The sequence below is a fragment of the Chinchilla lanigera genome, unplaced genomic scaffold (genome assembly GCF_000276665.1).
Source record: "Chinchilla lanigera isolate Chin_1 unplaced genomic scaffold, ChiLan1.0 scaffold00042, whole genome shotgun sequence".
Classification (NCBI taxonomy): Eukaryota; Metazoa; Chordata; class Mammalia; order Rodentia; family Chinchillidae; genus Chinchilla; species Chinchilla lanigera.
The window spans coordinates 6026186-6054149 of NW_004955443.1; the positions used below are offsets into that span (position 1 = coordinate 6026186).

The window sequence follows — 27964 nt, forward strand, 5'->3', positions numbered from 1 at the left end:
CACCAGTTCCCCATGATGAATGCAATCATGCTGCAAACAGATACTAATCAAAATAAAAAACTAAGCCTTAATAGCATTAACTTCGGGGCTGGGAATTTAGCTCAGTGGCAAAAAAGCGCCTGCCTGGCAAGCGCAAGGTCGTGAGTTCGGTTCCCGGTACCGGAGAAAAACCAAAAAAAAAAAAAAAAAAAAAAAAATAGCATTAACTTCTAGGTGGCTGGAGTAATAGGTAGTTTGTATTTTCTCCGTAGTTTTCTGTATTTTGCAATGCATACAGGTTATCTGTAATCAAGGGGAATCTCCAAAGGCAAATTAATTCGCTCGTGTCTGCCTTCTCCACCCCGAAGGCTTGCAGCTCCTGTACTCACATCGCTGCTCCCAAGGAAATGACTTCAAAGTTGGCAGTTTTCACCCGTCGTGATAGAATCAGAGGTTTGCTTCCAACAAACCCGCCTAGCTGGGAAAAGCACTTTCTGATCCATAGTTCCCTTAGTTTATAGTGCAAACACAGGAGAGGCCTTCCCTCACTTACTGGTAACACTTTCTCAAGAATAAAAACAAGTAAATAAAAACAGATCCCTGGATGAGAATGAATGAGCATAGAAAGGCTCGTGAGACCAAGCCGGGGGCTGGCTTCGTGTGGACTCAGAATGGGATCCAGGCTGGGCTGGGTGCCTGACTCAGCCCTGAGGACACAGGAGGGAGGTGGCAGCTTCCTCCCTTCACAAGGACATGGTCGAGCCACAAAACCTACCTGGTTGCTAGAACCTTTTAACCAGAACCTTACTGATGGACTGGCCCAGACAGCAACCTTGCAAGGTGGGTTGGAAGTGGGAAGCAGAAAGTTATGAGCCTCTTGAGACCTGGGGCTGGATACTGGTCCTATCTTTAGCCCAGTGGGGCTGGGAAGCTTGGACTGATCATTTAACCTCTATGGGCTGGAATGGTGATGCCCAGGTCTTTTTCTCAGCAAAGATTCTGAAATTCTGAATGACTTCCTGGTTCTAATCTTTTTCTTTTGTTTTTTTTTTTTTTTTTTTTTTTTGGTTTTTCTCCGGTACCAGGAACCGAACTCACGACCTTGCGCTTGCCAGGCAGTTCCTGGTTCTAATCTTAAATAACTCATCTGAATATGAGCCAGGAAAACCAATCTAATTATACCTTGGGCTCAGGACCCAGGCACCCCATATGCTATGCATGTGTTTCTCCTTTCACTTCTGGACCCCCAAGAGTCTACTGCCACCTGAAGGAAGGGGAGCTTCATAGAAGCTCTGGACACCCATATCTTTAAAAAAATTATATCTTGCACTGTACTTTTCAAACCAATATGAGACTCTGATCCAGGTAAGATGGGCCAGGTTTAATTTTTTATTTTCCCAAATGGATACTTTCTTGAAATCTGTAAATGCTTCTGTATCTAAAAAAATAGATACAGAATTATATAATTATATATAATTTTTACACCCTATTGGATATTTAATTTTAGCCCAGTGAGATCTGTATTCAATTTGTAATTTATAGACTGTGAATATATATAATTTATATTATATATAATTTATATAATTATATAAATTAGAGTTATATAATTTAAATGGGCATGATGGAGCATTCCTGTAATCCCAGCACTTGGGAGGCTGAGGCAGGAAGACTGCTGTGAGTTTGAGGCCAGCCTAGGCTACAAAGTGAGTTTGAGGCCAGCCTGAACTGCACAAAAAGACAAAAAAAACCAAAAACTGTCTCAAAAAGACAAAAACTGTCTCAAAAAGACAACAAAAAACAAAAAACAACCTTTAATGGTTTTTAAAAGAGTATTTATGACTAGGATGAAGAAAATAGTTTCTAAAGAAATGTTTGTCGACATTTGACATCTAGAAGGAATTTGCAGTTGGTCTCTGCTGTGGAGAAAACAGCGCCTACTCAGATGCCTTCACCCTGCTCTCACTGCAAAGTGAAATGCTCCAAGAAAGGTCTGATTGTTTTCCTGGATCAGAAAACACAAAAGTGCTGAATTTTGAAGAGGAAGGCCATGGGCTCTTTCAGGATTGGAAAAACAAACCTACCTCATTATTTAGCTTGAGAAAAGCAGACCAATTGGTTTCCATATCCACGAGCTGAGTTTGGCTCAGTCCAATGAGGAAGAATTGTGGCAACCTAGCTGGGAGGTGCTGGCCAGGAGGGACAGGGTGGCTCTGTCCTTCGGGCTGAGTGGGTGAAAGAGCGCTGATCAACAGTTGTGGAACGGAGTGACAGCAGGCTCACTGTCTAGGGGAGACTCGGGAGCCTCAATGGCAGGAGGAACACAACAGAAGGAGCTGCAGGAAGAGTCCTGTGAGAGTCTGCAAGGGCAACTGTCTTCTGCAGAAAGGGCTTCACCTCTGTGTTTTCAGGAGAATTACAGTGGGGACAAGTGACAAGTGAAGTAGGAAGATGGCAAGAAATCCATCTTATTTATCTGAAATTTATATAGTTCCATATGGTAATGTTGATGATCTTACTTTAAAAACTATATCTATCACCATTTTGGGGTCCTGAAGAAACATACCCTTTTGCTTCCACTTGCTGGATGACAATCTTAAAAATAACTTGGAGGTACCTGTGGTCTGTGAGTCACCTTGACATTAATGTTAGGGTTTAGATCAAGATGTCCTCCAAAGACCTCATGCACTTATAGGCAGGGCATTTGGAAGGTGACTGAATCTTGGGGTGAGACGGTGGACTGGCTGTGAGGAGGTGGGGTCTGGGTGGAAGAGGCGGCCTTGGGGGCGTGGCCTGGAGGGGGTGTGTTTTCTTGGCTCCTCCCCTTCTCTCTGCTTCCGGGCTGCCGTGATATGAGCTGCTTTCTTCTGCCCAGAAGAAAGCATGCTTCCACCATGCTGTTTTTGTGTTTAAGCTTGCCGAACGTGGACTGAAACTTCTGAAATGTGAGCCAAAATAAACTCCTTGTTTAAATTGTGGGTGTTGGGTATGGTGTCTCAGTGATGAGAAAGTGACTGAAACATAAACGGAGCCTCAAAAAGCTTCACTCGTTCAGGTGAAGTTTGATCTTTGCCTTAGTGCATGGAGTACTTCAGATATTTTAGGAAAGGATCATTTTTGCACCACTGAGGACAGAAGAGATTCACATACAAATGCAAGTGACAGTGGACCACGACAACATAGGAGTGCTTTGAGGGAGACAAAAAGTAGTCCACTTTCTGTAGTCCACTTCAACACAAGATAGATGTCCTCACATGAAAGGAACTTCAGAATCTCTTCCCAATCTTGTATTCTAGAATTCTGCGTTTGTGGTGTGACACGATTTGCAAACAAAACCCAAATTTTCAAATGCAAAGGAAGTGCTGGGTTTCCACATGGTGAAAAGGAACGAACACTCTGAACTATCTCATGGGTAACTGGGAGGGAGGAGACCGAGCCGCCTACCTGGAGTGTACAGCACCTGGTCACTCTCTGGGCACCTGGCTCCTGGTCCTCTCTGGGCACCTGGCTATGTCCATGCTTTTGAGCCTGCTATTCCCAATATGAGGAACTGCCTCCTTCCCTGCCCCTATTCCCATGCAAATCCTACACTTAAGGTCAAGTTTCAAAACCTACGGCACACACACCTTCCCAGACCACACGCAAACTACAATGATCTTACCTGTTCTTGCAATCTAAGACCTTTGACCTCCTATATATATTACTCTATAATCTACTTAACTATCTATTGCTTAAATATTTTTCCAGTTGCTCTATCAGAATTTTTCTGGTCAGCAAGTTTATAACTGTCTAAAATCTATTTTGTAAAAATACAGCTTACATATCACTTATGAGCAGGCACTTAGCATACATAGCAGGAACGCATCTTCAGGGTAGTTGCTATCACAATCTCACTACCTTAGAGGTAGGGCAGCAAGAATGATGGGTAGATACAAAACATTAAAAAAAAGAATCCTAACACACGATTTATTTCTACCAAAGAAAACTATGGTCCTAGAGTGTCAAATGAGAAAGATGAGGTAGAAGGGAGCTAACGAGATGACGTGTGATAGCAAAGTGCCCCTGCCAGACTAAGAGGCTCACACACCTACCTCCCCCTGCCCCATGGGGTGTATGTCATGCCTGCCGTCTCTGTTGCTCTCCCTCAAATTCTGAATTAATCCTACTGCCTACTGCTGCTGCTGTGCCTTTTGAACAGTTCCAGCTCGCCCTAGAGAAATTGTGACATTTCGGTTGTGGGTGAGGCTACTCCTCTGTAGACAGTGTATCAGTTGGGAATGCAGTTTTTGGAAGAAAGACACTATTTAAAAAGAAGAACACTATGCCTTTGACAATTGGGCATATGAGTTAGAAACAGAAAGGCAAGTCCAAACTGGTATCCTTCCCTGGTATTCGCTATAACCAATTCCTTCTACTTTTCAGTAGAAATACCCTGGCTGTAGCATAGTTGAGGAATGCTTTTGTTGGAATAAGGGAGAAGGAAGTAAATTGAGGCGTGGGTTACTGGGAAAGTGATTTCTTTAGAATGACTTCTGGGATAAACCCATGTAAGAGGGAAACTTTGGGTGTCTTTAACTGCATGTATGAAGTGCTTCAGTAATGAGCCAAAGTTCGAGAGAACATAGCTAACAACTTTGTTTCTGGTCTGATGGAGATAGTTACCAACCTAGAAAATAATGTAGCAGTCCCGGCCATCATTAGCTTAAGAGCCCAAAGTATTAAAGACAGGGCAGAAGAGCTATCATGGTACCCATCAGAACCATTAGGTTTTACTGAACTAGTGAAGCCTCTGAGTCTGGCAATTGTCCCAAGGAAGAAATTCACAAGAGAAGGGAATCCTGGGCTTGTCCGTGAGCTTAGGCTGGCATCCTGAAGCTGAGGTTCTCAAGAAGGACGTCTTGTTTGGATTACTCTTTGTGATAGTGTAGAGGCTTCTGAAATAACACAAACCCTTTCACATTATGGAATTTTTCTTTTTCTTACGATACTTTGGGCAACATGTAATCATTGTAAAAAACTTTTTTTTCCCCTTTCCAGTCTTAGGAATTGAACCCAGGTCTTCGTGCATGCTAAACAACCACTAAACTGTATTTCCAGAACTTTTTGAATATTGTTTTGAGACAAGGTGTTCCTAAGCTGGCCAGGCTGGCGTTGCGCTTGGGGTGCTCCTGCTTCCTCCTGCTGAGTACTTGGGGTTACAAGTAAGCACAACATGCCAGATAAAGTCTTTTCTAATGAAAAGAATTTAGAAAATGCTCATCAGGAAGTATGGCAAAAAATGAAATAAGGGAAGAATTACTGTTTTAGAAAAGCAATCCCACCCCTATCATGTCTGATTAATTTAGAGGACGTCTAGTTTAAATTTAAGGGCAGAAGTTAAGGTTTACTCTACCAGTTAAGTCCCCATACTGTAAGCAGAACTCAATATTCAATCGCACAATAATCTGTAAGAACTCCTTACAGGTAGTCAGATTTATACAAATGAAAAGTAAAATTACAGTTGAGGGGGAGAGACTCAGCTTTTGCCTGGGGCATGAAACCTCGCTCCTGGAGACTAGGAAACACCCTGCTATGGTAAGGAGTTCGGCTCTCTTCCCATTTGAATGTCTTTCATAGAGCATCGGACACTGTGAGGACGATTACATCCTCTTAACTTAAGGACAAGTGAGGTTGTTAAGGACAAGTGAGGTTGAACAGCATCCAGCCCGCACCCCAAAAGCTGGGCTGTGTCTGTGATAGCGACACTTTTTGTTTCATCAGTAACACCAGCGGGAGTCTTTCTGATGAGAAATCCAAGAGAGTATAATCCTCTCGGTGATGTTTCTACGAGGCCAGGCATGAGTTACTGTCCCGTTCTCAGCATGGTGATGTAATAGTCCTTTGATGCTTTAAATTACTCTGAATTTCAAGGGTTAAGCTAATGAAAATTAGTTTTCCTCTTAATGAATTTTGTTTTATTAACTAATGAGAAAAAGACCCCTTTATACATATCATTAAAGATGGAAAATCAGGCTCTGTTAGTACCAGTTCTTTTCAAATTATATTAGCAAGTCTAACGAGGTCCTGACCAAATGGAAAGGAAAAAGCATTGTAAAGATTCCTTTTTTTCCTATAACCCCAGAAACCAATAATACGAAGATAAGAAACAGTCGTTTTTTGTTCACAAAAAACATTATTTGTTATTGTAGTCTATTGTTATGGCTTGAATTGTCTCCCCAGTGTCCCTAGGACCTCAGAATGTGGACTCATTTGGAAACAGGGTGGCTGCCAATGTGATTAGCTAAGATGAGGTCGCCCTGGAGAAGGGGGTCCTCATAAAAGGTAAAATTTGCCCACAGACGTACATACAGGGAAGACAGCTTGCAACAATGAAGACAGAGATTGGGATGACACATCTACAGGCCACGGAGTGCCACGACCGTCTGAACAGGTGAGAGGCAGGGAACAGATTCTTCCCCAGAGCCAACAAGGAACCAATCCTGCCAACACCTCGCTTTGGATTTCTTTTTTTTTTTTTTTTTGGTTTTTCTCCGGTACCGGGAACCGAACTCATGACCTTGCGCTTGCCAGGCAGGCGCTTTGCCGCTGAGCTAAATCCCCAGCCCCTCGCTTTGGATTTCTAACCAGTAGGCCAGTGAAATAATTAATTTCTTTGTTTAGCCATTTAGTGGGTGGCCCTCTGTTGTGGCAGCTCTAGCAAACTAATATTCCCATGCAGAAGAACTGATCATTGGCAGAACCGACATATTTCAAACACTAAATTCTTCCATTTATTCCCAAGAGGGGAAAAGAAGCTTGGCTCTTACCAGCAGTTCCTGGGGAACAGAACTTGGCTTCTTGATGTTGATCTCAATGCTATTATTGCCTTGTTTCACCTCCACTGGGGACCCGTGCACTCTGGCCACGCCATCAGACATCTGGGATTTGGTTAAGGAGGGGCCAGGCGCCCCTGCAGGGTTCTCCTTTTCCTTCTCCTCCTCCTCTCCATGGACTGACTCTCCGTTCACACTGACTTTCCCATCTACCTGTAAAAGCCAGAATGAACAAGGAACATGCTATTCTGCACCCAAAGACAAAGTAACGCATCCAGATTTACCTAAGAGAATTACTGTTAAATAATCACAGTCCGACAAGGAATGAGCTCTCGCAAATGTTTTCATGGGTTTAGAAGTCAGGGCTCCTGTAAATGCCATCTTTAAGGGCCTCTTTAAAAGGCTGCCGGGTCACTTCACTATTAGATTATACTTTATGTTCACCTGATTTATGATGTGCTTTTATTTTTAAGTATAGAAAACCAAGGAATCTTAAACGCAAACACATGCCACATAGTTAGGTTGCAGTAATTTTTCATTTAAGTTCTAACTGCTATTCCACAATTTGGACTTTACCATGTGGTAGTTGCAGGGGCAACGGGTGCTTTCTTTGAAGCTATTGTGGAAAGCAAGGGATCCGGTTTGGTGCCGTGTTACAATAAATCCCCCTTTCTAGTTAATCTTACAACCTCAGTTTCTTCAAGACTAAAAGGAAAGCAAATCAAAATATTTTTCTTTTTCACTCAGGTCTAGGGGAGGTGGTGAGAACAAGACAGGAGGCTCACAGAGTGTGGTTAGCCTGGTTAGGCATCTAGAAACCTCTGCTTGCACTGTGAGGCAGAATATGCAGCGGTTACAAGGGCGAGCTTTGCAGTGAGAGAACCTAAGATTTCGAATCTGGACTCTACTACTTAGCAGCCAACGTCCAAGCTTTGCTTTCCTCTGTGCTCAAATGCAAAACTTACTAGTGATTTCCTCCTAGTGCTCTTATGGAGATTTTTTTTCGTTGTTATTGGGAGATAGTATATGTACAGAGTTTAGAATGGAATCTGACACATTTTAGGAACTTAAATATCAGCTATTATCATGGCATTTAAAAATCTTCTGAAAGAAATAATGGAAGCCTAGGAATCAGTTATCATTTATTTACCTTGTGCCACTCGCTTTTCATACTTTATTATATGTTACCCATAAAATTTTGAAAATCACAACTCAGCACACATTCCTAAAATGAAAGTTTCCCAAGGCAATATATATCTTGATTGTGTGTGGTCACTATGCTGTTGTAATATTCTATTCCATGTCATTAAAAATGCCCATTCTGAACCACTAAATTGACTTAATAATGTAGCAACTGGCAGTAACTCTTATTTTGAAAATTACTGGCTTAAACTTTTAAAAAATATAATCTGGATTTTTATTTCATTTTATTTTGAGATGCAGATCTTCCTGTATTGTCCAGGATGGTGCTGAATGCCCAGGTTCAAGCAATCCTGCCTCAGTTCCCAAGTAGCTGGGACTACAGTCACGCATCTTCCTTTAAGAGTAAGGATACTTACTGGACACTTACTGGACTAATTTGTGCTGCATGCTTCCCTTACTTTTAATTCTGTTATACTGGTGAAACAACAGGCCTGTACGGTATTTACGGCCTTCTCCTTCCCCGAGGAACATACACATGCATGCGCTTGCCTTTGCTTCCCTGCTGGCATTTCCTGCTAACTACTGCCTAATTTACCTGTTACCTTTGGCCACAGCTCTCCAATCACCCACTCAGTGATGAAGCTGTAGGTTATCAATAGAAGCAACAGGCACCAAGGCCAATGGAATGAGTCCAGGAGACAATCACTAGCCAAGAGGGAACTCCAGCTTGAAGACCTCTACTCAAGTTCCCAACACCTCCCCTCCCTCTGACGGTCTCCTGAGGCCTCTACACCATCTAGTGCCTACGGAGAAGGACAGAAGTTTCTTAAATCTGAGTTTTATCATAAAGTCATTTATCATAACTCTTCTGTATAAATGATCACTTTGCACTCATTACCTACAGGAAGGGAAGTGGGTATCTAAATGATCTGATCAGATAGCTCAGTTAAATAAAGTACCTCCTACCCACGTTCAGGGCCACCTCAACATAAAAATTTCCTTGGTGGAATGTCACAGAGCACTCATTGTCATGGGTCCCAGGTAGAAGAAAGTAAACAAGTACTTAGGTGAATCACTGAGCACGTTAGGTGTGTGTATGTGCGTGCACGATCTGCATAGTTTGTAGCTCATCTTCTCGGGAAAAATTCATTTGCTTATGCACTAAATGCAATGCCTACCATGTCTTGGCACCAATGCCAGGTTGTTAGGATGAGCCTGTGATTAGTAAAGACACAGCCCCTTCCCTAAAAGGGACAAACATTTTGATTTAATCCAGATGAGACAGCTGGAACATTTTTCAATCCTGTCAAAGCTTAAGACACAGGTTTTTAAAATCAGCTGAGAATGACTTAAGCAAAAGTCCGAAACTATTGTTTGATTCCCTGTGAAATTCACGAAAGAAGATACATCACACTGCTCAATTAGTTGAGCCACATAAACTTCTTACAATCATAACTGTCACATCTCCTAAAAAGATGAATTCCACTTCTGTCTTCTATTACAAATGCCCATGGTCTACAAGGACAATGAAAACTGATTTTTCTTTAAAGTCAAAAGAGCTTAAGACAAAGGATGAGTGTTTCCTCACCCTAGGAGGAAAAACACTGGAATCTGAGGATGTGAAAAGATGTTTGGCTGTCAAAGGTTCTTTGATTCTGGAACATTATTTTTACACATTCACTGGTAAAAACAAGCCAGTCTGTTTCCGCTTAAGAAAAAAACCTGGGTCCTCATCTGAGGCTCAAGTACATCCCATGTTGCCATGTGTTCCTTGTATTTTTTCCAATTGTAACGTCTTTCTGGATACGACGGCAGTCTCTTCCTAAAAGAGATGTAGCTGTATATATTTCTATTTAAGCAAAAGTATTTATGAACTTCGTATACCTCCAGATAGCTGAAGGTACTAAGGTGTTACTAAATCAGGGTTTCTTCCCCCTGCTGCACAGAGACTGTGCCATTATGTCAGACTAGAAACAGACCTTGCTCATGGAGTGACTCAACTGTCAACTGCACTGGCATTAAGAACGGTAACTGAGAGTCGTCTATCCCTTAACTATGTACAGACCAAACCTCCTGGGACCCCCAAACGAACAATTATAAATGTTCACACATTTGGCTTTTGTTTGCTAAAAATAACCGCATTTCCTTGACCCAGGATGCTTCTTTCCATTGATCACCTGGAGTTCAGTTTTGGTTCTACTCTTAAAGAACCCCTCCTACCTTAAAGGTCTTCAGAACCTCTTGAGAGTTTTTGGGTTGGGAGTAAGGCTTGGGGGTCAGCATAGGTACTGCTTTGGGGGTGACAGTTTTGCTTGGAGACCCACTGCCTACTGACACGCTGGTATCCAGACCACTGGCACGAGCAATGGTGGTTTCAACAGTGGCAGTGAATTTGGGCGGAGGCAGTGACTGTTGCCGTAGATACTTCATGGGGCTGGGGTCGTTCACAAAGGAGGATAAGTTTGGCTCTGTGGAATGGCTTCTTTCCAGAATTTTTGGCATCTCCAAGCGTTCAAGAACAGCCTCACTGATGGTGAATCTCTCGATGTACTGCTGAAGTATCCCCTCTGCCTCCTCCTGGGACCGAGCGTTCTTATACGCCTCGTGCAGCTCTCTCTCTCTCCGCTCCCTAGAGGATGGGATGAGGAGCAGTGATAAGGTCAACAGTCACAGAAATTGCAAAGAAGACCTCGGTGGGAACCAAAGTAGAGTTAAACCAAGAGAGCAAGACCCTGGTGTTAGAGCTTCTGTGATACCCAACCTTTTACAGGAAAAGCACATCTAGGTACTCTACATTAAAAACTACAGAAAGGACCTACTTCTCTTGAACAATTTCTCTGTAGGTTTTGATGCTTTTTCTTCGTTCACTTTTCCCATCTTCTCCAGCCAGTAACTTCTCCATTTTTTTCCTTTCTTCCTCTTTCTTGATTAAGTCCTGAGAAGCACTTCTTCTCCGACTCTTCCAACGGGCCAGATCCTGGGGGAGGGGAGATAGAATACTCTTCAGCTCCCACATAATTCCATTTCTATGATTTAGAGTTTAGTGAACCCTGAGGAGGGTTGGAAGCACGATGCCAGGGCATCACTATACAATCCAGTGTTACCCGGCTTGGCACGAGGATGCCTCAAAGGCAGGAAATATTCATATATTATCCACACAACCCATAGCAGGGCAGCATTTTTTAAAAAACAGGGCAGTATGAAATATGCAATCAAATTTCGTGTCACTTGCTAAATTTTGGAGAACTGCTTCATAAGGTAATTGTAGGAAACTTCATTTTCTCCTATTTATGACCTCTGTATTATAAGTAGATTTGCTAATTATAGAATGGCAGAGAGAAATTTACACAGTTTCTTCTCAGAAGTAAAGGCAGAAAAAAACTGGGATCTTATAGAGTCATTAATTCTACATGTGTTCGTCCATGTGATCTTTAGAACGACCTCACCACAAATTCGACAGGCAGTCATAACACGGTGATGGTCAGTGAGGATTCTGGGGTCAGAGGGATGAGACCGCAGTCGTGGGAAATAGCCATCTATCTTCTCCATGGGCTGGGAACGCAGAGATGTTTCTCAGCCTCTCTCAGATCCCTCATCTCTAAAATGGGAATGGTAGCGGCACCTCTGTTAGTAAGTCTGTAGGCTTAAATGTCATTATAATGTGGGAGCCAGGCACACACTAAGTGCTCAGTACACTGTAGACACACTTGTTACTACAGCATTGTGTCCACTTTGGAGAAGTCAACTATTTTGACAAATGGTAGTGTCAGGTTCACAGTGGCTGCCTCAGAGTGCTTTGTGAGAATTAAATAAAATGATCCACCCTGCCACCTCGCATCCCTAACTTCAAGCTATTTCCCAGCGTTAGTTCTTTGCTCTCAGCCCACAATAATCTGAAAGCTCCCAGCAGCCTCTTCCACCCTTCTTCCCTGGTTCGAATCCTGGTTCCCCCAGTCACTAGCTCTGTGACTTTGGGCAACTGACTTCACTGCATTGGGACGCCTATGTGGCATCAGACATGGTGACAGGTGCTACTGCGCCGGGTTACTAAGAGCAGGGAATGAGTGGTCACAGGCCAAGCACTTAGAACGGCGCACACTAGAGGTACGCCTTCGGGTGAACCTTCAGGGCTGCCAGTTATCGTGCTGTCACCACGACCATCACCCTCTTCCTCAAACACAGAAGCCGCGCATCCTTCATCCTGCGCCCCATTCCAGGCGCCTGCCTCCCTGTCCTCCCTCTGTGTGGCTAAGCTTTTCGGAAGGACACGCTGCCGATTGCGCGTCCCTGTCATTCCCTGGCCACCCTCACGTTGCCGCTGCCACCTTCACCGGCCGCTGGTGGGCTCCTGTAGGGCTCCCTTCCCCAGCGCAAGTCCACCCACCCGGCCGGGAGTCTCCTCCCGCTGCCTGCGCGCGGCCTTGGCCGAAACTCACATCTTGCCACTTGTCGTCCTCTTCCCTCAGCTGGTTATTTATCAGCTGCAGCTGTTCCTGACGGGCCCTGCTGTGCGGCAGCACCGCGGCCTCCTCCTCGCACCGCATGTCAAACATACTCGTGCTCCTGAGCGCAGAGAGCAAAAACAAAAAGCGAGCGAGATCAGCGCCCGGCTCTGCTTCGCGCGCGCTCCGCCACCTGGGGGCGCCACCGCGCTGAAAGCCGCCTCCCTCCCTCCTGCTGCAGAAGCCAAAGGGAGCCTTTGTCTTCAGAAATGGCACTGCAAGGGGTCACTTTATGTACAGGTACCAAAGAAGAGCCCGGAAAGGTACTCAAAAGTCCCGGGCTCCTCTCATATAGAAATGTATTTAAAAATGAGAATTAAAAAGTATAGAGCTTGGGGGAGAATTGGTGGAGGGGCAGTGTTCCATGAAGGGGAACTTTATTGCAGTAAATGTTTCTTTGTAAAAAGAGGTGGCTTCAATGCTTCCTACATGGACGAAGGCAATTTCTCTAATTTTCCAACATCGGGCCTCAGGCTTTAGACACCTACTGCTTCATATCTTGTTCTCTGAGTTTTGGATGCAGCCAAGAACTACTGAATTATATTCAACCATAGAATGGATGATGTGTGTGTTTGGTGTAGTTATTTCTTTTATTTCATGTAAAACTGTCTGTAATTGATAGTACCTTTGAAGGTATCTTGGAATCAAGAAAAAAAGATATTTTAGTAAGGAACAAAATATATAAAGCCATATATAATACATGTTTTAACATACATCATTTTATTTTTGTCAAGATATCTCTGAATTCACTCTTTTAAAAGAAAAAAAGAGAGGGAAAGAAACTTTAAAAAAAACCCTTGAGTTGTGCATACAATTAATATTCTATAGAAGCTTATTAAATGGTAAGACCAGAGGTGCTTGCATAGACCTCTGTTATAGCAAAAGCTGGGGCAGCAACAGGAACACACAAACAGAAACTAGAGCAAAATCTTCCTCCTTTCTTTTCCTCTTTCTTCTTTCTCTCTCTTCCTTGCTTCTTCTCTTTCCCCTCCACCCCTCACCCCTTTGTCTTTCTACTATCTCTGGGACCAAGTGGGTTACACAGTCCAAAACTCAAGACATGGAGGCCCTTTAAAGGTCTACTGTTAACCACTTGGTACAGAAAGCAGCGGTAGTCTATTTCTGAAGCCAGCTTAACACAGACAAAAGGAAAAGCCATGCGCTCGGACAGCAACTAATTCCAGACATCACCAGTGATGTCTGCAATTGTGGCCCCACAGCCAGACCCTGAGCAGCAGCAGCAGCGAGGCTGGATGCAATGGGCTCTTTGGCACGAAGCCCACGGTGCCCCAGGCAATGTCTGCCCACCCTCACTGCAACCCACTCAGAGCAAATCTGCATGAATGGTCCGAATGTCGCCCCTCCCTCCAGATGTTGTACAATTTAAGTCTGATTTAAGAGAGCCAAAATTAAAAGATCATCCTTGTAATCTCTCTTTCCCAAGAGCATTCTAACAATCCACTTGTCCAGATGGATTTTTATCTGCGATTTCTACCGGCACCATAAGAAGCTGCCACCAGCTACGCAGTGGTATAGTGCTGATTTCAGCAGCTGTGCCTCCCAACAAGAATAAACCGTGGTCCTCAGAAGGGAAGAAGGGCTGTGATTTCTCACCTATTTTATACTATTTATTAATGCTGTTTAAGAAAGACTTAGGAATTTACAGGGTTGGGTAGAAAAGTCAAACTTATGTTCACTTAAGCAGGCCTTCCAGAAGATCAAAATTTATCCTATTCCTCCTCTCAGTTCAAAGAGAAAAACGAAACAAAAAACCTTACCTTTAAATTATCCAATCCAGTCAGTTATGTGTTAAGGCATTTTACAATCTCTGCTAAGACCTTAGAAGATAGAAATCTTCCTGAGCCACCAAGGAGGTCTGAGCCACCAGAATTATAAAATCCTCATACAGTCCACAAAGTATTGGGCAGATTGTGGGAGCAAAAGGGGATCCCTTCCTTCAGCTTTGCCATCTGTACTTCCTAAAGGCCAGGATTCTGGTTTAGGGTACAGTAATCAGCCATGGAGCCAGGTCATCTTCTGGAATCCAGGGATGGGAATGGTAGCCTGCTCTGAGATCCAGGATTTGGCTCTCTCCCTAAAAGGCCTGGTGAGCGAGGAGCAGGCCCTCAGCACTGCCTTTCTGTGGCCTGGGTTTCCAGCTCAGCTCCCCTGTGAAGCTCTGTTACCTCAGCCCAAGTAAGGCCAAATGCTGGTTAAAAAGAAAAACTTTTGTTTGCCCTCTCCTACACCAGGAAGTATTATTTTTCCCAAAAAAATTTTTAAAAAAGAACTATCAGCAAACTGGTCAAAAACGAAACAACAAAACTATGTGAAATTTGTATGTCCTCTCAAAAATAAGGAACTGAGAAAGTTGAGAATTGACAATACTTGATAGAAAAGGAGCTGAATCACTGTTTAGAAATGTCCCCTAGTTCAGAAGTTGGACTTAGACTCTCAAATGAAGAAGCATGGGTCTGGGGATGGGGTGGGGCAGGGGAGACTCTGCAAGGCCAGCTTCCAGAACAGTCCAGAGGGATGCAGACTAAGCCCGCGCTTCTCAGCACCAACACTTCTGCCCCTGGGCTGCACTTTCTTGACACTAGGCTGCCATTTTTGAATGATGAGATCAAATTTCCTCGGAGGACCCTTGGACATTGTTTCTGGGACCAATGTAAAGGAAGGGAATTCAGAACAAAACGGCCTCTCGCTGTCCCAAGGTGCAGACTCTTTGGTAGGCAGATTGTTGGCTGAGGAAGAATGTGCAAGTCAGGAAAGGGCAAGAAGGTGAAATGAAATCTACAGGGACATTTTTGGCTGGCCGGGAACGGAAATTTTTGTCTGCCTGTGTGGTAGGTCTGCCCCTGACCTATATTCTCCTTAAAGGGCACATCTTTTTTTGGTTAGGCTGTATCTGAAGAATGTGTCAATTATTAATAGATATAGCCAGTGAAAATAATTGCCTTTAAAGATTTTGAAAAAGGAAGGGAATGCAGGAATAAACTAAAAATAGTACACACATTTCTATTTAATAAATTAACTCCTGAAAACAGCTTTTCATTTTGCTCCCCCCATGGCTTCATGTAAGTTGTGTCTACCCCAGGTAGGAAATTGGGTACTTTGGATATTTCTAGGCAAGACCTCTGGGAAACAGGTCCCTCTAACTCTTCTTGGTCCATGGGGCTGGATTTTGTAAACTTAGAGGAGAGGAGGGAGCCCCCCTGAAGAAACTGTATTTGCTGTGGTAAGGTTTCATTTTCATGTGCATGCCAAATCCAAAAGCTCTTTACCGTAGCTTCCTTTTTTCTACCCTGTAGGGTTTCTCAGAGGTCTATTTTAGTCAAATTGCACAGCCGCTTTGCACTGATGAAGAATAAATCCATTCTATCAAAATGTTTTTGCTCACCAAATCAAAGTAGTGTTTTGCCTATCAACCTCACACAATCCTCTCAGTGAATGCCAAATATTGCCACTGCAGGTTTTAAAAGTAATAAGCAGGGTTCAGCTGTACAGACTACCTAGCTCTGAGCAATCGGTCAAGCTCAGGCTGGATTTGGTTCTGAGACATGAGCACTCCATGTGTAGATAACCGACAGTCAGAGATAGCCCACTGGAATTTGCCAAGGGAGCCCGACAGCACAGGGACAGCAGACCCAAGTAAGCTGCCATTTTGAACATGGCATGGAAAAAGCACAATGCAAAAATACTTCATTTTGGACGGTCTAATTTCACGTCACTAGTGGAAATAATATTTGTGGGTTCTACGCCCTTTTTATATAAGCACCTCATTCTGTGACCTGGAAACTATGGCTGAAACAGAGAGGACAGGCCAAAAAAAGGCTGATGTTGGTTCTCCCAATGGCTTAGCCTCCCACTAGGACACAAAACCCCTTTGCAGAGAGGAGAGATGTCAGGCTCACCAGACTACTGAAATGGGGATTAATTACTAATCCAATTTCTTAAAACACAGATTACTCAAATCTGAGAAGGCCAGTATTCTGCAAAGAAAACTTTCTGTTTGTGTGTCAGTTGCAGAATGATTTGCACTTGGGAAATCCATTTTTGAAGCAGATTTAATGTGGCCACAAATGAGAGGTGTGGATTCTTCTCCAATTTGGACATGCATGCAGTAAGTCTCTGAGAGAAGTGAATATCAAGTAGCCAGAAGAGGAAGCTCAAGTCATGTTTTACATCCTTGACCCCTTGCTCTGCCAAGAAACTTGAACAAAACCCCAATGTTTTGGTCTCAAGCATCCCACAGTTTATATGATTCCAACCTAGGAGGAACTTGGGCTTCTGAATCCATAATTAGTGGTTTAAGGTTTATTTTCTTAGTTTGAAAAAAATGTGACTATGGCAATGACTACTTCATTGTTAATGCTAAGCCCCAACGTATCAAGAATTAAATGCACAGCTCCGCAGACCCTTTTAATAATTCTGTGGTTCAGAAGGGGTACCAATGTCCAAACCATAACAAGAACAACTTTAACATGCCCAGTGTATGAGAAGCAAATGTTAAGTTTGAAGCAGCAGCTGCGTATTAGAATCACACTTAAGTTGCTTTTTCATTCATCTTCCCTGCACGCAACATATGTTCTGCATTCCAAGTTCAAGTGCTTTGCCGCCCAAGTCAGCTAGCCATTCAGCTAGCTATGCAATCAGCTGCATTTCAATTAGTGGTGAGTACAGGAAGCATGCAGTTTAGGCTAGTAATTAATGTAACCCTAGGAATACAAGACCACTTACTCTGCGTCATCTGACACAGGAGTTCTCGGACCGTATCTACAAGACCAAATACAAAATTAGAAGACTGGTAAGATAGAAAATTAATCATGCTGGAAATGAAAAATGCTGGGGAGAATACGTAGGTGCCCACCCTTCTCATTAATCATACTGGAAGAGAAGTGTCATACAAGTAGCAACATTCATTAGCTGCTGAAAATCAAAGAAAACTCTTGATATTTCTAAAGGATGTGAGATTTGTATTAAAGCCCAGGAGAGAAGTGAAAATAATTCCATGTAACCCATAAAGAATCTGTTCAATATAAACACAGAGAGGCTTAGGTGTAACCTACAAGGTTTAGGGAAGTCAGCATAAAACACAAACTATGTATTATGTTCATTCACAAAGAGTTACATTGCCTTCGTGTTTGGTAGTAACGGGCTGTAATGGACACACAACTATAAGCATGCCCTCACCACCCCTACCCCGATGTGCTAATGCATTTGCACAAGTGACATCAAAGAGTGTTTCTGCAGATTTCTGAAAGCAAACCAGAGCTCCAGCCAGAGCCTCATTCAGTGCCTTCCGTGTGCATTTGACAAAAACCACAATTCCTAGAAAACTGGTAGCCTTAATCAAAACCAGACGTGAAAAGCTGAAATTTTCTCAATCTTTTATATTCTTCTGATAATTTAGATTTGTAAAGCTGTTATCATCTGTGGTACATTAAGTCTAAATTTATCTGATAAAAGAAAGAGAAAGATCAAGCTAGACAAAAAATTAAAACATTACAGTACAAGGACATATTTTAAGCACATTTTTAAAAAGTAACTGTGGGGCCAGGGTTGTAGCTCAGTGGCATAGTGTCTGCCTGGCAAGCACAAGGCCCTGAGTTTGATTCCTATTTTTTTTGATACCAAAAAAAAAAAAAAAAAAAAAAAAAAGCAACTCTAGTGAATGAGCATCTCTTTAGCAAAGGTGAATTCTAAGGTACAATCCTTACCAGTACACTGAAAAGTTTCTTACTTCTGCATTCTGATGGTGAAAAAAGAATTATTGCAGTAAATAAAATATGTCCTGTGTTCACTTTTCAGTAAATTACACCTTGGAGTTGTCAGCAAAACATTACCTGGTCTCCATGCTCAATATTGTAATAGTTTACAGGAAAAACAATAACTTCTGAAGGTCTTTTCCCATAATCTTAGAGAAAACACCCCAGAATGCACAGGTGCATACACATGCACACAACTCTCTCTCTCTTTCTCTCTCTCTCTCTCTCTTTCTCTCTCTCTCTCACACACACACACACATTCTAGAATAGTCCACATTTATTGATAATTATTTCACTCAGAGTAAAGGCAGGCTTATCCAAGCAAAACCCCAAAATCTCTGTTGAAATAGCCAAAAGCAAGACCAGGGAAGGGCCTGTGAATGTTTCACTTTTGCTTCTGCAATGTAAGACTCATTTTGTTTCTCCAGGACAGTTTGAGATAACACTGAAGTTTAGCCTAACATTCTCAACGTTCTAAAATCACCACTACAGTGGAGCAGGTGAAAAGTAAGATTCTTCCCCATCAAGAGAGGAGTGCATGAGCCATATTAATCCTGAAGACTGGATAGATATCCCCAAGTTAACAAATACATGTATTGGCATACATTTATTCAAGTACAGTGTTTTCTAAATTATCCTTGGAAGACAGCAGAGAAGATATATTCCTAAGAGAGGAGTAATAGAGAAATAATCTGTTAACAGTTATATGTTTTTGCATTTTTTGTTTAGATATTTTATTAGTATTTCATTGAAGTATAACATACATATAGAAAGTGGACCAAGGGGCTGGGGATTTAGCTCAGCGGCAAAGCGCCTGCCTCGCAAGCGCAAGGTCGTGAGTTCAGTTCCCGGTACCGGAGAAAAACCAAAAAAAAAAAAAAGAAGCTTGCACAGGTTGACTACAAGGTAACAGTCAAAAAGTGAGAAGCTGATATTCCAGGGGAGAGAAATTTATATTATACTGACCTTACAGTGCTTTGCACACAATAATTACTCAGTAAATATTGTTGAAAGGGAAGCATGCCCAACATATACGCTGGCTCCAGCATACAAGTATGTGAGAGAGAACCTGACTGTATCTCCCTGAGCTTAAGCTAACTACTCACTCCCGTTTGAATATTCAGAGGACTCAAAATCACACACAGGGCTGGGGGAAGTGTTGGGAACTCCTCAGGTGTCACTGATTCCTCTAACTTCTGGAGACAATGGGCTGGACGGGGAGAGGAGTTTTCCACTGAACTGCTTTGAATCTCGGTTCTAAAATCCCTGGCTGTGTGCACCTTGGCCGTGGTCTCCTGACTAAAAAATGCACACAGAAATTCTTACTCTCAAAGGTTATGTTAGGACTAAGCAGGAAAACACCCAGAATGTATTCAGTTTCCTTTTATTTTCTGTGGTGCTAAGGATTGAACTGAGGGCCTTGTGCATGTTAGGCAAGTTCTCTACTCCTGAGCTACACGCCCAGCCCTATCTTTTCACTCTCACCTGCCTCATAACAGCCCAGTGACCCAGGGCCAAGGGCTGTATCAGGATATCTGGAAGGTGAGTGACGTGGAGGACCAACTTGCCCTGCCAGTCCCTCTGTGATTGCCCAGCCCGAACCAGGCTGGGAAGCACGTGTCATCCACCCATTTAACACTTCTCATTCAAATTGCCTATTTGTAAAATGGGGCAAACATCACTCAGCCTACCTGTGAATACCAGGGAAAAGTTGAGCTCGGGGGAGTGGATGTATAGAGGCTACAAAGCACTCTGCTCAGTAAAGCATGAATATTATCCCTGCTCCCTAAAAAACAGCTACAGTGAAATTTGACTGTACTATTGCTACTATTCAAAAGAAAATAAAACAGATAAGACTCAGATGATAAAGATGGCTAGGTTGTTAGTTTAATTTTGGAGATCACTTGATGTTGTCTATGCTCCCTACTCTATCCTCTGACCCCACTGCCGTGATGGTCCTTTGAGATGCAGAACTCACCCCTTCCTATTTTATAGTAAGTTGTAATTACGTGAAACACTGCCCACTCCTTTGCCGTATATGGTTTAGGCAGATCACACTTTAAATAAAAACTTATCACTCTTATTAAATCACAATAGATCTATATATAGGATCTCAAGCCCTAGGGTCATTATATTTTTTAAATTTTATTTTAAAATAAAAGAAGGAAAACTTATTCCTAGGATTATTTCCTTATTCTTCATTTAAGTCAAGGCAGAGCAGAGCATACAAGTCTTACCTCTAGAAGGCAATGAGTTTTTGTTAATGTTGAAAAATTAAATCATGAATTTTATAAATGATACTCATCATTTTGGCCTGGAATCAGAGTAAAATTAAGTAGGAGAGAAGACAGCTTGATCCCTTTACCCAGCACTCCTTTATGAGTCAGGAAGAAACAAGGGTTTCCCATGTATTCTACCCACAAGACGAAAACCAGAGAGAATGTTTCACAGATAAATTCACTGCTCAAATATTCTTTCCACACCTGTTTATACGCAAAAAGGAAACACAATTCTTAGTAGCCTCAGCCGTTTTAACTCATTTCTGTTAGCAATAGCAGGTAAATAGCTCTGCACCATAATGAATTCACAGCACACTCAAAGCAGTACCAGGGCTCTGGCCAGAGAACCAAGGCCACAGGGGCACAGGATCACCCTCTGACCTCTGACCATTCAGGGCTGGACCCTTGGCAGATTCTTCCACATCCAGCTGCTTTGCAAGTGGAACTGGGAGGAACTGGTTAGGGTTGGATCCATGTGCTCATCATGTCATCTTTTTGTGAATCAGTCAACTTTCTTTGGCCTTTCAGTCCATTGCCCCTCCAGATAGGAGCTGTCATGATCTCTGACATGTCTTCTTTCCCTGAAGGTGCCCATGCAGAAGCCAGAAGGCATGCTGTAGGGCAACATTCAGTCCAGCCAGTCAAAGGCCACTTATCGCTACACGTATTCAGTAGTGTCACTCACTGGCACCAATCAAGACAGAAGAAGCCAGTATCCATGGAGGCAGAAGCGCACACAGCAGCTGGGTAGGAAATCCCCTTTTTAATTCCGTGAAGCTCTCTCATGCAGCTGGTACTCAAATGGGAAAGGCTCCCATTCTGCTTTTCATGATTGCTGAGAATGCAGTCTGGCTGGTCCTCAGCTACATGCAAAGGCTTTCTACCTACAGTGAGCTCCACAAGCAGACCTCTAATCCCGGGCATTGCTGTAAGGGACTTTACTCCCGGCTGTGTCAGCCACTGAGTGCCTACTGGGATGCTAAGCTGCTTTTAGGAGCACACTGGCCACACACAGCACACCATGGAATGCAGGCAGGATGCTCACAGGGGCTGGCCGAGGGCCTCTGATCTTTCTGCCTTTGGTGGCATCACAGAATTCCTTTGAGCAACTCCTTCATTTCCTTCTTTGCCATCCTGCGGCAGCTGTTTGGATGTAACTAGAGTCAGAGAGGACAGCTTTACTGCTAGAAAGAACTCACCACAGGCCTCCCCCCCTGTTATTCTTCACCTCCCAAGGAGGCCGGAGACACCGCTCCTCACCTTGCTCTGGCCTCCCCGGGCCCTCGCCCAGGCTGCAGACCTGCTCCTCCTGGGACTCTGGCACCGGAGCCAGCCGTGAGACCCTTTCGCAACCACCTAGGCCAGAACTCTCGAGCCTGTGTCTAACCAAGTAGCATGGGTGACAAAAGACAAGAGGAAAAGGGATTATAAAGAGACAACGAGGGTATTGGGACTGGGAGATTCAGAGAGATAGTCCTGCTGCTCTTTCTTGGGCTGGTTAATAAAGGTGACAAGGTCAGATTAAGATAAGAGAGTGTGAACTCTGACAGGGACCCGAGAAAAGGCCAGAAAACCTAGAATGACCCTGTCACCATAGGACTCGGTGATGGCCCCTGTAGCATTCAAGGGCTCAGAGTGTATTTCTCATGAATTTCCTGTCCTATCCTTACATCAGAATCCCACCGCACTCTGAAGCCCTGCATATGTGTTTCTGGAGTACTTGTATTTCAGTCTGCTCACCTCAGTGGTGTCACCCACAGGCTGGAACCAAAAGAACCCTTGTACAGGTCATGGTCCACCCATGACTTCCTTTGGATTTCACAGTCAAAGCACAGGGCATTTTCTCCCACATGAACAGCCTCACTTTGCTCCCACCATAGAGGTGAGATGGAGGTTCCTGGGATAACCCAGAATCTCATAAATGTCCTGCACCTGCTTAAGGGAAGAGAGACCAGTGCACGAAACTGACTCATCGCCCCGCCCCCGGGTTCAGGACTTCACAGCTGAAGGGAGAAGAAGGGTAACAGACCTATAAGCTGTTATTTCTCAAATCTAGGCAGTGATTCATCCAAAGAAACATTTGACTTAAAGAAATCTCTCAAGGAGAAATCTTTCTACACTCAAGATTTATTGTGTAATTGAACAACTTCGGGAGGGGAAGATCTTTTTCTTAAAGTTTCTCCTAGGATGTCTAAAATTTGAGCTATGATACTAACAGGTATTTTAGAACCATGGGATAGGGAAGAGGAAAGTTAGAGATAAACTGAATTTTTAAATCAATATATCCTTAGAAGAAACACTAGTGATATCATTAAAACATTCCATCTAGCTCATTCAGTATTTTCAACTAATAAAACAGCGCTTAATGCAGCTGAGGGGAAAAGGGTCATTTGTGGAGATTACTGGCATCCCCACAGGCCGTGATTCCTATGATGAAAGAATTGAAATGGATGCTTCCCCCTAGGGTTAACCCCTAGCATGACTTCCCTGCTATCTGGCAGAAGAGTCTGTTAAAATTATGTCAACTCTAGGGGCTTCTGTAATACATTTCACTGAACTCTTAGGTTTTATGTTATTTGAGGTGCTGGGGATTGAACCCAGGGCCGTGCACATGCTAAACACAAACTCTACCATGAAGCTACACTCCCAGTCCCAGCAAACCCTTTAAGAGCAGCAGAGGCTCCCATGCAGACATTCTTGCACAGGACTGGTGCAAAAAAATACCTGGAGCCACTTTGTGGATTAAGGATTTGATCTTCCTTTAAGCTGGAAGTAGTCTCCAAGGCAGGGGACACAGAGTAAGTCTGAGTCTTGCTGTCGTGACTGGCAACTTCTTGTGCATCCTCCCTAGGCCCAGCCATGCCAATGCTGAGCCGCCTCCATTTCTGCTGATCTATCTCTGTCACGGGCCCAAAGTGCACAAACTTTTGCCTGGGGCTGGAAGCTTTCGTATAGGCCCTGGCTTTGCGGGTGGCAAAGTCATCGCGGATGGCAGTTTCTGCATTGATTTCTGGTGAGGGCTCAGGGGCACAGATGTGCTCAGCATCTCCATCCCTAGTCAGAACCAGAAATAAGTTCCAAAGATTTCTAGTACAGAGCAGTGAGAGGTTTAAAATATAAAAGTAGATACATGAGAAATACTCCTATGGTTAGAGCAGAATTTCTCTTCCATTAACCAATCCAATAAAGAAATGATCATTCTCTTACATAGGCAAACAGTTCTCTCTGGTCTCTTTTTCTCTCTCTTATTTTATTTCTTGGGATTGAGCCCAGGGCTTTGTGTATTCCAAGCATGCACTCTGCTACTGAGCTATACCCTCTACCCCTCTACTGCTTTCAAGAAACCAATGCCAACATCATAAGAAAATCTTACGTACAGTGGAATAATTAAAATTAATTACAAATCAAGTTTAAATCCCTTATAGTAAATAAGTCTAGCAAAGTAAATAACATCTACAGTAAGCCAGCTGGTTAAGACGATGTATTCTGTTAAGGTAGCTTTTGACTTTCTGTATTAGTAAGTTTCTTTTCATGCAGAAAATGCTGGTTTCTAGAAGCTCTGTTTTGAGAGGTACTTTTTCCGGCCATCAAAACTTAAAATGAAGCAAGGACCAGCATTTGATTCCATCAGTGTTAAGTAATACCACTGCTGGGAGGGCCATAGGGAAGACACGACACACCTCGTCTTTTCTGACACTTTCAATCTCTCCCACGTCTCCAAGTCGGCTTCAGTAATAGTGGAGAGAGTGATGAAGCTCGGAGCCTCACGATGAGGGGCAGGGCTGCCCTGAATCCTCCGCTGGGCCAGGTCATCCTTGTACAGGTCTGGCTCCTTCCTGAGTCCCTTCTTCACTGGTTCACTTTCCTGAGCTCGGATAATACAGGTCACTACCGACTTCACCTCTTCTGTTTGGCCCTGGTTTCTGTCAGTTTGATCCGGGTCCCCACATCATTGGGGAAATCAGGTTCAAGGAAGGGGACCAAACAAACAGAATGTCAACCATGAAAATTCAGAGGCTGGGGACAGAACAAAGCACAGAAGTACCTTTCCCTTTCTCAAGAATATGGAATCAATCAGAGTTGAGATTACTTTTATCTACGCTGCCCCTTAAACACTGCAGTGAGACAGTTTCTGCAGCAGATGACAGTCTCCAGTTTAGTCTGGGAAGAGAAGCCAGGGCTTGCTCAAAGACTGTTAAGAATGGTAATAAGATTTCGGCTTGACAGTAATGATGCCCAATTCCCACACTATTCAAGTTACTGTCATGAATTCAAGTTTTCTGATGGAATCCCTTAGCCCCCTTCAAATGTTTTTTACTGCATTGGTAAAATGTTAGTAATGAGCTCTGCACGATCCAAATTCTAGCATTATTCTGGAGATAGCTGGAACATTTTTCACTTAAGAAACATCTCAACCATAAACCCACAACTGCCAGAAAGTACACTGAAGTCAATACTGAACAGAGAATGTTAACATTCAGCCTCCATGTCTGCTACATAGCATGTATCAGGGTTGACTACTGTAAACGCACCAAAGGGAGCATATGCTCTTTCCTTGGGTTTACAGAGTCAATACCCATTTGTTTCTTGTGTTAGTATTCATTCACTCTTATTGATGCCAAACTGATAGTTTCAATTGTTCTCCTAAGAAATGAATAATAGCTGGTAAATATAATTTAATCCAAAGCTGTGGGCATCTATATGGATAAAAATTTTATCATATTAAATTCCTAATATGCCTGAGAGAAAAGAATCTTAAGACCACACATAAATAGGTTGATGTTTTTCAAACTATATCATCCAGACCAGAAAAACAAGAGATGCTCTTTTGGTATCGCTATGATTTGGTGCATTTACCATACCTGTTCCAATAGGAAGGCTATAGAGATTTCTATTCCTTTTAGTTTGGAGAAAAGGATATTTATTATTGGTTTCGTAAGTTCTTTAATGCTGTCTAGAGAAGTCATGGTGTGCTCCAGACCCAGAACTGTGTCCCTAGACAGAGAGTCAGGTGACAACAGAGAACTGCATCTGGTAATATCGGGAATTAAAATTCCACGAAGGAGAAAGGAAAAAAAGGCAGATATAAAATCTAGCCCCTTTCCTAACTCAAATTGCAGATCAGCCTCAATAAGCCTACATGCTTGGCAATTTCCACACCTGTCTCATTGCAGCAACTGACCCCTCCCCCAGGGCCCTCAGAATGGTTTGTTATGAGGTAAGCCAGCAAGGACAGCACAGGCCAAAAGCTTACACTGTGTCCTGTGAAAAACCCTCTCTGCTCTAATCCCTGTTCTGCAGCCAGGGATCTTTCCTGAGTTTGTGTCTGGTGCTTCCTTAAAAAAAGTACTAACTATTCTACTATGCCCAAAGAACCATGTTCAGATGTATAAAGTACAGCTAAGATAATAGTATTCTCAGTTCAATGGACTTAGAAGCCTCTAATGATGGGCATAAAAATAGTCAAGATGAGAACTCTAACTGATTTTGCTATGAGGAAAATTATAAGGATGATAAACTGCAGGATAAAGCTCAGTAAGCAAACATCGCAAATGACAGCCTGTTTAGGACAAAAATCACTGGTCAAATTCATCTCACTACAATTTTCCCTTCTCCACTCTGACATGTATAGGTCAAATATCTCTTTTCTAAATGGTTCAGAACAGAGGCGTTTTGGACTTCACATTTGGGGGGGGGTTGAAATATACTGCATGTATTTATGTAACGACAAATCTTGGGAATCAGACCTCAGTCTAAATACAAAATTCTTTTATTTTTCATACATGAGGTGTGATCAAAATAGATGGTGAATGTTCAAATTTCAAAAATGTATTACAATAAAAGGCAAGCAATCCTCCTCAAAATATTTCCCCTTGCTTTGACTTATCCCATCATTCTTTCCACTTTGCGAAGCAGTGCCGCAAGTCCTCTTTCATGAGTGTCTTTAGTTGAGCTGCTGTGGTTCCCTCTGTCCTGACCTGATTCAAAACATTTACTCTTCATAGTCATTTTGACTTTAGGAAAGAGCCAGAAGTCACATAGTGCCAGATACAATGCATAAGGTGGATGAAGGCACAACACAATGTTTTTATTTTATAGAAATGGCTATAAAAATTTGAATCAATTCAGTACATCAGGGCAGCCATGAAAAATAATCTTTTTTTTGTTTTTTTTTTTTTTGTTTTTCTTTTGGTTTTTCTCTGGTACCGGGAACCGAACTCACTACCTTGCGCTTGCGAGGCAGGCGCTTTTGCCGTTGAGCTAAATTCCCAGCCCCTGAAAAATAATCTTGAAAAATGACTTTCAGAACTGTTTCAGAAAGTGGTAAGAATGATGGAAAAATTATGTTCAAAGTGAGAGGGCGTATTTTAAGGGGAAATTAATGGCAACATGGTTTAATGTAATAAATTAAAAAATTAAATGTTCTCCATATTTTTGGATCACATCTCATACACCTACAGATACAGCCTGAAGGTAATTTCTATACAGTATTTTAGTACACTTGCTTTTTTTTTCTTTACTGTGACCCATTACATGAAGTCAGGTGTGACATTTTCTGAGTTTTGGTGTCACATCAGCACTCAGATTTCAGATTTCGGAAATTTTGAACTTTGGATTTTCACACTGGGAGTGCTCAATCTGATGTGAGAAAAGCTGGCAGAAGGAAACACATTTGAAAACAGTTTCCATGACAGGGCATATAGACACTGATTTTACATTTGAGGAGGTTTTTTTTGTTGTTTTGATGAGAAACATTATATGTCCAGGTGACATTGCTGATCACTCTCCTGAGCTCCCATAATATAGGTCGCTATTTATGTGTGAGACAAGAAAAACCAAGCTTCACTTTTCTTTCATTCCAACATCTAGAAGTTACAAAGAGAAAAGAGCTTCTAGCAGGGGAATAACTTTGTCTCCTCCACCCTTCGAACAGACTGGAGCATCCTAGAGAGACACATGTATAGTTGGCCAAGAGTGCCAGTCTATGAAACCAGCACCCAAATGTGGTGATGTGCCCTTATCAGCACATCCACGCACTGCAATTCAATGTTTATTTGATAAATTCAGCCCTGCTTTGGACATGGCCACTCTATTCTCTGTCATGTGCTTTTCAGGATCTAGGCGAGATTGAATATCTGGAGTTCACTTCAAAATGCACCACTATATGGTGCATATAATTAGGGAAGGAAAGAGAAGAACCAGGGTTAAGATACAAATCCCCTGTGCTTAATTATGTTTTCTCTTTCATAAACACACACAATGCGCACCTTTTGGATTCTAAGCTTTTCTTTTCTGGCACTGCTTTTGAGAGCCGTTTGTTGCCATGTGACTTCTCTGCATCTCTTCTTTGATAAGGCCCATAGAGCAGCTGACTCAGTGGCACCATAGGCTTCGGTTGGTTCATCCTTGCTCTCCTTGCAGCGAAGTCATCTTTCTCAAGGTCAGGCAGCCGACATGGCATTTCCTCTTCTGACTCTGAA

At 42.8% G+C, this 27964-nt stretch overlaps 1 protein-coding gene across 3 annotated transcripts in view; it reads right to left on the bottom strand.

Annotated features, from left to right (window-relative positions):
* Positions 1–27964, bottom strand: part of Limch1 (LIM and calponin homology domains 1) — a gene marked incomplete at its 5' end in the record, with an annotated part of 320988 nt that overhangs the window by 42159 nt on the left and 250865 nt on the right. For 2 of the 3 annotated variants that reach the window (XM_005391930.2, XM_005391928.2), the window contains 5 exon segments: positions 6783–7001; positions 10152–10560; positions 10751–10908; positions 12368–12494; positions 17177–17212. In XM_005391930.2, coding sequence (XP_005391987.1) covers positions 6783–7001; positions 10152–10560; positions 10751–10908; positions 12368–12494; positions 17177–17212 — 949 coding nt within the window. 3 annotated transcript variants of the gene reach the window in all.